This window comes from Bos indicus x Bos taurus, chromosome 17 (assembly GCF_003369695.1).
Source record: "Bos indicus x Bos taurus breed Angus x Brahman F1 hybrid chromosome 17, Bos_hybrid_MaternalHap_v2.0, whole genome shotgun sequence".
NCBI lineage: Eukaryota > Metazoa > Chordata > Mammalia > Artiodactyla > Bovidae > Bos > Bos indicus x Bos taurus.
The window spans coordinates 3,336,042-3,347,293 of NC_040092.1; the positions used below are offsets into that span (position 1 = coordinate 3,336,042).

The 11,252-nt window shown below is 51.1% G+C and overlaps 1 protein-coding gene across 2 annotated transcripts in view; it reads right to left on the reverse strand.

Moving 5' to 3' along the window:
- Positions 1-3,405, reverse strand: part of OSBP2 (oxysterol binding protein 2) — a 123,918-nt gene extending 120,513 nt beyond the window's left edge. Inside the window, exon 1 of one of the 2 annotated variants that reach the window (XM_027566295.1) lies at positions 2,720-3,405. In XM_027566295.1, coding sequence (XP_027422096.1) covers positions 2,720-3,375 — 656 coding nt within the window. In that variant the 5' untranslated portion in view covers positions 3,376-3,405. The remainder of the gene's footprint in view (positions 1-2,719) is intronic. The other variant, XM_027566293.1, reaches the window with a different exon arrangement.
- Between the last annotated feature and the right edge of the window lie 7,847 nt (positions 3,406-11,252).

Genomic DNA, 11,252 nt, shown 5'->3' on the forward strand with positions numbered 1-11,252 from the left:
CGTGCCACATCTAAAAAGAAAGAAAAGAGATCATGAAAAAAGAGTTCTCTTAATCTGTGTGCAACTCACAAGCACCAGAATTTGCCTCTATTCCAGCCACACACACTTAAAGAGCCACGGACCTGGGTGCAGACGGAGGCCTGGATAACCCACCCTGAGCTGTCGAGACTGTGAGCAGCAGGCCTGGAGGCTGCTCAGCCCTTGAGCCCAGCAGGCAGGATGGCCAGGCCTGGTCTGGAAGGCAGGATTCAGATCACAAGCAGGGACAGCAGAGTGGTGTCAACACCTGAGGCCTTGGGAGGCCTGAGGAGAAGCAGACCAAAGCAGAACTGGAGTGCAGGGGAGAAGTGAGGCGTGATTCCACTGCAGAAGGGCCTTTTCTGCACTCGGAGACTAACTCAGTTTCTGTGGCACTGGAGACACCGCCTTCAGGCTGGGCACCTTGGCATATACCACCCCTTAAGCTCACTATTCAGCCTCAATTTCCCTTCCTGTAAAATGGGACTGAGAACATCTTCGTGGCGGCCTCACATGGGGCTAAAGGAGGGAGAAAGCTGTATAAACGTTAGGGATCGTTCATCCCACCCAAGCGACTGGAGCAACAACTTGGCCCATCTTGAAATCTAGAAACGTCCACGAATCAAACTACAGAGCTGGACTGTGCAAACACACACACGAGAAAACTTGTTCCCACCCCTTCCTCTCCCCTAAACCAGTATTTGTCCCCACAATCTAATCAGCAAACAAGGAGAATTTTTCTTCACTACCCAGAGAATCTAGACATTTCAAGTTACCTTGAAAGGCCAACTGTCTATACATAGTTATTCATATCCAAAAAAAAAGGGGGACATTTTTGTTCTACTGATTAAAACAAAACAAAAACACATGAGGTCAGGTTTTCCACTACAACTAGGCCTTCCTGCCACAATGGACCCTAGACTCATAAACATTACCTTGACCCCGACTACTGACTCTTAGTACCTGGGAAGATACAAATAACTCAGAAATGCTGAACTCAAGTTGGAACTGGCATCAGTCCTCACATCTGGGACAGGCACAGACTTTGGAGTGCAAAAGGCCTAAGTCAGACTCTCTCCACTGCCTACCTGGTCCGGTGGCTCTGGATAAGACACGTCCCTCTGGCAAACCTCAGGACTCCTCATCTGTACAAGAAGACAATCTGGAACCCACCTCACAGTGTGATTTCGGGGATGAAATAAGTGAACATTTATTCATGTGTGGTCCACAGTCGACATGTCCTATGCGTTACGTCCCTTGCCTATAAGAAGACAGGGTGACACTTCTTTATAGCAAATCACTGATGACCTCTATCACTGCATGCGTAGGTGAATGTTTACACGCCAGACAGGGTAGGGAAATGGGATAAAAACATCATTTGGAAAAGGATCTCATTTTGCTCAGTCGCCTAGCTCTGAGAACACTCTGTCCTGTGATGTGCATGGTGCAGCCGAGAGCGCCGAGGGGTACCACAACACCACACGAGACGGTCGCGAGACGGTCGCGTGAGAAACACAGGTCAGCTTTCCCCCCTGCCAGGAATTAAAGACAGTGATTCGATCCCCACCTAGAGGGGGAACCATCGCTTAAGGTCAGTCCCAAATAATCAAGGGCGTCACAGATTCAACTATCCTCTAGAAATCGTGTTCCAAAAAGGCTAGGAAGGACCACATGAATGCTCCAGTGGGTAACCTGAAGAGACTGCCCAGCTGAGTAAAGTGAGCAGAGTGACCTGAGTTTCAGAAAGGCAGGGCTCTCCTGTTTGCAGTGACAATGGAGCCGCGCTTCTTAGACTGTGGTCCTGAGCAACACCGCCTGGGAACTCGTTAGAAAAGCTGACTCGTGGGGCCCCTCCTAGACGCCCTGCAGCAGAACTCAGCAGGATGGCGGAGCCACGTTTCAACAAGCCCTTCAGCGAATCCCAATGCTTGCTCAGGTTTGAGAATCTATTATGGTAAAGAGTGATCTAAGATCTCAAAGTTTAAACCACCCGTCCCCAGGAAACATACCAAGGCAGCCTTCAGGATCTTTCCCCCTTTCAATCCGTTTCAGTGGAATACAGTGTTAGGTATCTCACCACTAGACTTCAATTTTGAGCCCCATGCTGCTTCAGGAATAAGAAAGGCCACGGTGGGACACTTCCTGATTCTCTATTGAATGTCAAGATGGGCTCCTGAAATGTCTGAGGAGGCTGAGTCTGCTGTGCCCCCAGGCCAAGGTCGGCAAACAGCAGACTCTAGGGAAAGTGGGAAGCAGTCTGACTCACTGAGGAGGGAGCAGGAGCCTTTCCCACATGCGGGTCCTAAGGGCTGAACAAGGTTACTGCCCCCTCAGCTCCAAATACAGTAATTTTAGCTCAACTAGAAAGCTCTTGTTTCAAGGATGTGGGGGGTTCCGACTCTGGATAGCTGCCCCAGGTCCCACAGCCACCAGGGCCAGAGGGGTCCCCAGGCCCCAGATCACTCCCTCACTCCAACCTCCCTGCTCACTCGGCAGACCCAAGCTTTCCAAAGGTCGTGTCCAGAGGGGACTCCCCTGCCTGAGTTGAAGGTTGGCCAGAGGCGTTACTTCTCCTGCTAGACTGCCTGTTCCCAAACATCCTGGGCCAGTGGTCACACCCTCCAACCCTGGATGCCCTCTATCACTATGATGGCAGGATCTCCACCCTTCAAACTCAGCCTCTACCCTGACACCTCCATACCTGTAGTAAGACAGGAGGCCATTGCTGAGCACGAACCAGCGGCGCTGGTAGCCCTTCAGATAGTTGGTCCACTTGAGAAGCCAGCCCTTGAAGTTGTCCAGAGGAAGTGAGACCATGGGGACAACGCCCGGCGAGCTGCTCCGGGGCACTGCCATCCCAAGGTGTGTTTTCACCTGCCCCGGGCGCGGGTCCTTTGATGCCGGCAACAACCCTGACTCAGGTTTGATCGGGGGCACGCTCCCCACTGCTGGCCCCAGCGCCGGCACCTGCTCAAAGGGGGCCTTGGTGGGGGGCCCAGGCCCCGGGTTTGAGCCCCACTCTTCCCGGGGCCCTGACCCAGTCCCCAGCGCCGGCAACAGTTCCAGTTCCTGTCTGAACCCTGGCCTGGGCTCAGACATCTTCTTGGGCTCAGGCTCCGATCCTGGCGCCCGCTCAGAAACTGGCTCCAACACCTGTTCTGACACCAGCTCCCGCTGAGGCTGGGGCACCGGCTGAAGCTGAGGCTTGGGCTCCGGTCCGGAGCCGGGCGTGGGAGCGTTCATGCTCGGCGCCGCCGTGTGGCAGGACAGGCAGGGGACAACCGTGAAGAGCGACGACAGCCCGCGGGAGCGGCCGCCGCAGCCGCTGCCTCGGCAGAGAGCGGCCGCTTTCCCCATGGAGCCCGCCGACCCGAGCGCGGCCGAGCCGGGGGGAGGGGGGACGCGGGAGGCGGAGGCCTGGGGCGGGGCCGGGGGCGCCGTCACGAGCGCGCGGCGGGGGCGCGCGCGGGTCCCTCCGCGGCCCGTGCGCCCCGCGGCGCCCGCACCAGCGCTTCGTGGTCCTCGCGGCGCGCAGCCGGCTGGACTTGAACCCCCGTCCTTTCCTTGAGTCGCCAGCTCCCGGCTCCCGGACTGGTCCTCGGAAGGCGCTCAGGAAACACTTGTGGGACGAGAGCTCGGGGAACGGGCGACACAGAAGGGCCGGCGCGCTTCAGATCACCAACCCTGCCTGTGCCCCAACCCGTGCCAGGCGCTAGGGGAACAATGATGAATGCGGAGCCCGCCGGCTCCCATCGCAGCTCTGTCCGCGGCCCCGCGCCGGCTCTCCCCGCCTCCGACCCGGGGTGGGGTCGGGGACGGGGCGGGGGTTCGCTCCACAAAACCCAGAAAATGCGCCCACAGCACAGGGGCCCAGCCGGATGACGCTAGAAGCTGAGGAGGACGCCCACCGCGCACCGCCCCCGCCCGCTGTGGCAGCTGTTACCTGTCTAGGGGTCCCTCTCCCTGCGACCAGGCTCGGGGCGGAGCCACCGCGCCCCCACCTACTGGGCCAGCTAGCCTCTGCTTCATCCAGGGCACTTCGCTGCAAGTGGCAACGAAGTTCAGACTCTCTAAAGGAACAGAGAGAGTTTAGTGGGCCAAGCGGTGTAGTACAAGGACCACCTCCAAAAGAGAAGTTCCGGACTCGGAGCTCCTGGACACCCCTGGGGAATTTTGGCTGGCCTCTGTGAAGCTTAGCCTGTGGAGTTTAACGTGTCTGTGCATTTTTCTAGAGAGGTCCCTAGTTTTCATGGGCTTCCCAAAGGAGTCTGTGATCCCAGAAAGATTAAGCACAACTGATTTTAAAGTATCTATCCCAAAGGGAAGGTCATGGTTGCCACAAACAAGGGGAAACACAGCTTGAAAGGTTGGGTACTGCGCTTCCATATTCCTCCAGACCGGACTTGTGTGTAGGCTCCCCTCTGCTGGTCCTTACCCGCCCCTCACTCACTGTCCATTTCTGGTCTTGTGAACCACCTGTGCAGGGACCAGCCCCCTACTCAAAGTGATGGCGGCAGCTGAGCAGATTGGAAGGTCCTAGAAACAGAGGCTGCAGATATGCACCCAAGCAGAAGTCCTACCATCTGGTGACTCTGAGACCCCTTCCTGGGGCACCTGCCCCTGAATGATTGATGGCCTTGCCTGAAGGTTTTTGTGAGTTCTAGGGTGCAGAAACCTACCCATCTTGGTATATCCTGCAAACACTAAGATGGGCCTCAAACTTCAATGTGCTGAGTCAAAGAAAAGTGATTGCCTCTTGGGGACAGCGGGTAGAGGGGAAGTGTGCAAGCAGGGAAGGCAGTGGGGGGCTCTCTCTGCATTTATCCCATTTTGAACCTCTTGAATATTTTAACCAAGTGTCTGTTTCACCTGTTCAAAAATAATGTTTCAAATCTCTCCAGGGAAGCTTACTATAAATTCAGTTTTCCATCCCCATCTCCCTGGGACTCCGGGTCAGTAGGTCTGAGGTGGAATTCAGGAGCATGAATTTTAGTTTTTAGTTATTTGTTTTTGACCTCACCATGCAGCATGCAGGATCTTAGGACCCCAACCCGGGATTGAACCCATGCCCCTGGCAGTGGAAGTGGGAGTCTTACACTGGACCACCAGGGATGTGCCCGGGAGCACGTATTTTAATGAGTTCCCCAGGGGTTTCTGAGTGGGTGAATCTTGGACCACATTTGTTTTAAAGGTGTTTTTTTTTTTTTTTAATGTGGCCCATTTTAAAAGTCTTTATTGAATTTGTTACAATATTTGCTTCTGTTTCATGTTTTGGTTTTTTTGACCACCAGGCATATGGGCTCTTAGCTGACCAAATCCACACCTCCTACATTGGAAGGTGAAGTCTTAACCACTGGACCATCAGGGAAGTTCCCATCATGGACCACATCTTGATGGGCAGTGATGTGGAGGGAAAATCTTGGGCTTTGGGAGTCAGAGCCACTAAAGAAATCCCAGCCCAACGACTCTCATAGCTGTGCGACCTTCAGCCACTTCACTGAGCTTCCTCTTACTCATCGGTGAAATGAAAATGAAGAAAATAATCCCTGCCTCACAGGTTGACAGTAATAGAATCATGTATGTAAAGTTCATTTAACATAGTAAGTGCTCAGTAAATACTCTCTATTTAACTAAAGAGGTTCTGTGAAATGCTTGGCAAAATGAATAAAACAGGCCAGTGAAGTTTGATGAACACCATGCTTTTCGTGCCACTAAATTTAAGCATCTTGGGGTGGGGTGTGCAAGCTCCGTGTCGCCACAGCTTCCACTGCTGCCTATGGTCCTAAAGCCATGGGCACTGACCTCCCTGGCCCCTAAAGATATGTGATTTTGTGATCGCCCCAAGGGACTGGAACATGAGTTCCTTTAAAATTTATTTAATTTTAAATTTAAATTCTTTAATTTCTTCAACTTTGAGATCGTAATGCTTGCACTGTACAGAACTGAAGTAAACACATTATACTGTGAAAGAAGAACTCCCCTCTTCCTCCTCTCTGGGGCTACCATACTGATAGTTTCTTTTAAAACAAATATGTATGTTTAGTCATTTGCACTTTTATTGGTTTGGCTACATCCTTCATCTAGTTTTTGATTGAGGTGTTTTTCTTTTTTGGCTGTGCCACATAGCATGTGGGATCTTTAGTTCCCAGACCAGGGCTCGAACTCATGCCCCCTGCAGTGGAAGTGTAGAGTCTTAACCCCTGAACCTCAGGAAGTTCCAAGTGTTGATAGTTTCTACGTATCTCTCCAGAAGAGAACAGGTCTTTAAGATGAAATGTATAGTTTTCGTAAATTACATGTACATTTTAAATATAAGTTCCAACTTGTGGTAGGTTTCATTATAATCTTAAAGGGGCCCATGACCCCTTCACAGAGAACCACTGACACGGAGACTCCTAGCTCAGGGTATTTAATAAGAACCCATGTCTGCCTCCCATCTTTACTGAGACCCAAAGAGACCCCACTGAAACAAAAGTGGGACAGATTGCCAAAGTACTAAGCATTTACCAACCAACAGAACTAGAAACAAGACTTTATTTAACAAACATTCATGGAATTCATATCATACTCGAAGTCTTCTTCTAGGCCCTGATGATGGAGCATTGAAAGAAACTTGACAGGGATTTCCCTGGTGGTCTAGTGGTTAAGACTCTGACCTTCCAATGCAGGAGCACAGGTTTGATCCCTGGTCAGGGAACCAAGATCCTACATGCCATGTGGGAGGGCCAAAAAACAAAAATAAGAGTAATAAAATATTAAAAAATAAAAAAGAACTCTGACAAAAATCCCTGTCATTCTGGAGCTTACGTTCTAATAAAAGAAGACAGAAATATGCCAATTAAATCACTTAGAAGGTGACAGATGCCATGTGGCAAAAGAGAACAGTTAAGAAGGCTTGGGAAGGTCATGTTACAATTTTAAAGATGGATCACTAAGGACTCAGTGTTTCCACTACAGAGGGCCATGAGTTCGATTCCTGGTCAGGGAACAAATTGCATGGCCAGAAAGAAAGAAAGGTCACTGATAAATTGTTGGGGGCCAGAGTGAGGTACTCCGCCCGTGGCAAAAGTCATGAGGAAGGAGGCTCGACATACGCAAAGGCGGGATCGAGCCTCAGGAGTCCCCCTGGAAATCCTCGAGCATCTACCCCCATAACCAGAGCCTGCCTGCTTTACTACTTTGTGCTCATCTACACCTCTGACTTTACGGGGGGCTGTCCCCCACCACCTCTTTCAGAGAAGGAGTTAACTTAGAGCTCCAGTTAATAAAAACTCCTGGGCGTGACAAGAGTGTTTTAACCTACAAACTCCTCTGAAGGTTCTCTAGCCTGCCTGACAGGCTTGTCCGGCCACATGTGATTGCTCACAGCCTCCCAACCGTGAGAGGCACGAGATACTTTAAACCTTCTAAAAACAGGTTCCTTAGAAAAGTTAGAAAACTATTAGTATAAGTATAATGGGCTGATTAGAAATTGTATTGGTGAAGGGTTTTTCATTTGTTGAGCCAATGTTTGTTGCTAAGTCTCCATATCCCCTGCCCTTACACACATTAATGAATATATAGAAGAAATAAGTATTAACCTTTGATATTAATCACGTTAGACCTTAGGCTAAGTAAATTCTTTCCTTAACTAAAACCCACTACACCCTCATCCTATAGGAATGTAACTTTATTTGGGTGGCATCTGTTTTAAGAATAACCACCCCAGGAGAAATAAGTGTCCTGGTTGACTGACCGCTGTCACAAGGAGAGGGTCATAAATTGTCAGCAGGCCCCCTGGCCAGAAGATGATGTAACACCCCTAAGACCTCTGTATACATTTGTATGAAGCACCTGACTTTGATAAAAGTCAGGACTGCTGACCCCGCGTGACTTTTGCATAACATCTCAGTGTATAAAAGTAGACCATGGAAAATAAAGAATTGGGATCAGTTTCTCGAAATACTGGTCTCCCCGTGTCGCTCTCTCACTCTGGCTGAGTCTCCATCTGGAGCGCGGAACCCGCCATGCTTACTAATTATGCCTGGGCTTCTAAGATCCGAACGGGGAGGCCTCAGTGTCTCCTCTCCCTTGGGAGAATGCCTACGGCCTACGTAAGTGGTGCAAACTTCTTGTCTTGAAGTTTTATTGGTCTCCCGTGTAAACCAAGCTACTCAGCCTCTTTTCTCCACTGAATTTTCCTACTGAGCTATCCTCATTCTATTACTCTTTACATCTTTAATTAATATCTAATTGAAGCTATTGTATCCTGATCCTTGCCGACGCCGTCCCCGCTTCGAACTCCTTGGATCAGCGGAGGCTGGACCCCGGCAATAAATGGGAGATTTCAACAAATGCTTGGAATATGGAAAGAGGATGCGAGCTCTTACGAGGGCAACAGGTGGAAGCAGTGGCTGAGAAGTCTCTCAGCCAGCTAAACGGGAGGTGGGAGCCAGCTGACTTGAGAGAACCCAAGGAGGCTTCAGGCTCAAAGTCAACAGGTTATGGCAGAGGGTAGGAGCAAGAACAGGGAAGTGAAATGGGGGATTTTATTCCCAACTCAGTGGATATGAGTTTGAGCAAACTCCGGGAGACAGGGAAGAACAGGGAAGCCTGGCATGCTACAGTCCATGGGGTCACAAAGAGTTAGACACAACTGAGTGACTGAACAGCAGATTCCAAACTCGTCTGTGAGCTCACAGGCATTTTGTGCTGATGTTGTTTGTATGCCGCACACATAGTTTCCAGTATCCTTTTGTACCTGCTCAGTTTATAATAAACATAGACTCACATACCACCTTGAGCAGGGGTTGGGGAATAACTGCTCCAACCCACTGCCCCACCGCTCTCTACACTGAAGGTTGCAAAGTGAAGGCAACACTTCTCCCAGGCAGAAAACAGTATGTCTCTTCTCTAAAGAGACTGAATGAAACATCTGAGGCCAGCAAAGGCTGGTGGAGTGGATGTCGGCATCACAGAACAGAGCCCTCCTGACTCTGTTATTTCTGATTCTGCCCCCACGCAAAGCTTCCAGTCAGATATTCTCATTCGGCAAAGGCACCAGAGGTAAGCCAAACCTAACTGCATAATGGCAGAGGAAACGTACACTGGCTTGATTAAACAGGGCACTTGCTAAGGGACATAAAGCTGGGAAAGCAGCTGACTTGGGATTTGAACTGAGGCCTTCCTTCCAAATCTGTGCTCTTAGCTACATGCTGTCCTGCCTCCCTCTTAGCTTGTACATCTCTTTCCCTGGGTAAATGGGACACAAATCAGCATATATACCTTTGTGTCTGTGGCCACAAGCTGACCTGGATTTTTCTGGCTCTGCTCAGGGCAGGAGTTGCTCAGCAGATATTTTTGGAGCATCATGTGTGCAAAGCTCTGTGCCACATCTTGGGCTTGAGAACGGAAGTGAGGAGATCAGCCACCTGCACCAACCCCCTCGGAACAGTTGCAGGCGAGAGAGCCGAAGCCCAGATAAAGGTTACTGGGGACACAGGGGGACCCAGCCAAGGCCTGCTCCGGGCTTGGCCCCTCAGCCCTCAGACCCCTGCAGAGTCAGCAGCTGGGCCAGGCTCTGAATTGTAATAACTAGTAGTACTTCCCGCTTCAACAGTGGGCTGGGCTGTGATGTGTCCATCGTCTTGTTTGTGCTAGGGGTCCCCAGGAATGAAATGACCCAGACCCTGGCTCACAGAAAGTGCCTTTGAGCAGATCCCAGCTGAGTGCACAAGCATCTGCTGACCCCTTGCGGTCACCATTGGATCTGCACTGGCCTGGCAGCAAGGGCCTAGGTTGCACCTCTGGGACTTTCTGCCCTGGTGACCTCATTTCTCACGTCACTTTCCTACCACTTATCTCGTGGGGTCCTCCCTACAATCCCAGCAAGTGAGGAGAGCCAGAATTCCCATTCCCGCTTCACAAACGATTGGCAACCCCCCGGGATCTAGTCCCAGATCCACCAGTAATTCCTTATCTGACCTTGGCAAGTCAATTCCCTACTCTGTCTCAGCTACCTGTTGATGAAATAAGAGAAGCGGCCTGTTCGAGGCAGCTCTGAGATTTTCCCAGTTCCCCAGACTCTCGGCAAAGAGAAGTGACTTGCTCGAGGTCAGAGTGAATCAGGGCAGAGGCACTCCCAGCGGGCAGGTCACCCCAATTCCCACAGCGGCGGGGGGCAGTGAGGGTGTCACGGCAAACAGGAGAATCAGCTTCTCCACATTTGTGTTCCGACTGTGGGCTGAAGCGCCACATGGACAGACGGATAAGTGAGTGATGGGTGGATGGATGGGAGGATAGGCGGATGGGACGAACATGTAAGAACTGTGGGATCACTCTTAGCTGCGACTGCCTCCCCTGCTCCCCAGCTATCTGCCCCTACGGTCATCTGCGGAGGCCCCTGGCAGGCTGCCCCACACCCACTCGCTGGGATCTGATGCCGCTGCCCTTGCCTGACACCCTGGAGCTGGGACCTGCCATGACGTCCCAGCATTCTCACCCAAGACTTCCTCCCTGCCGTGTCAGTGACCACATGGTCAACGGTGGTAGCCTGTGAGGAAAGTCAAGGGCCAGGGCTATGTATGGACATCTGTCACAGAGCAGTTCCTGCATCGACAATGGCTGAAATTGAGGGTGGTGCTGGAAATGAAGCTGAGCATCACTGGGGCAGCCGAATGGCAAGGGAAGAGCACGCCTTATGCATCTCACAGCCTGGTTCAAACTGAGCGACTCTGAGCAAGTTTCTTAGCTTCTCTGTGCCTCAGTTTCCTCATCTTAAAAGTGGACATGGGTCTTCCCAGGTGGTCCAGTGGTTAAGAATCCACTTTGCAATGTAGGGGGCACCAGTTTGATCCCTCGTCTGGGAGGATCCTACATGTCTTGGGACAGCTAAAGCCCACGTGTCAACTACTGAAGCCTGTGTGCCGTAGACATGCTTCACAGCAGGAGAAGCCACCACAATGAGAAGCCCGTGCTCTGCAACTAGAGAGTAGCCCCTACTCTCCCCAACTAGAGAAAGCCCGTGCCCAGCAATGAAGACTCAGAGCAGCCAAAAATAAATTTTTTTTAAAGTGGGCGTGATATCTGAAGAGTACTCTTGTGAACACTGAGGTAGGATATCAATGTCTTGCGTGTAACAGATGCTTGGTAAACAGAAGTTCCCTCCTTTTGTCCCAGGTCATGGAGAAAATCTAAAGGAACCCACTGTGCACTCAGCAAGATTTTTGAACTGGAAAGTTTTTTCCAAGTGCCCT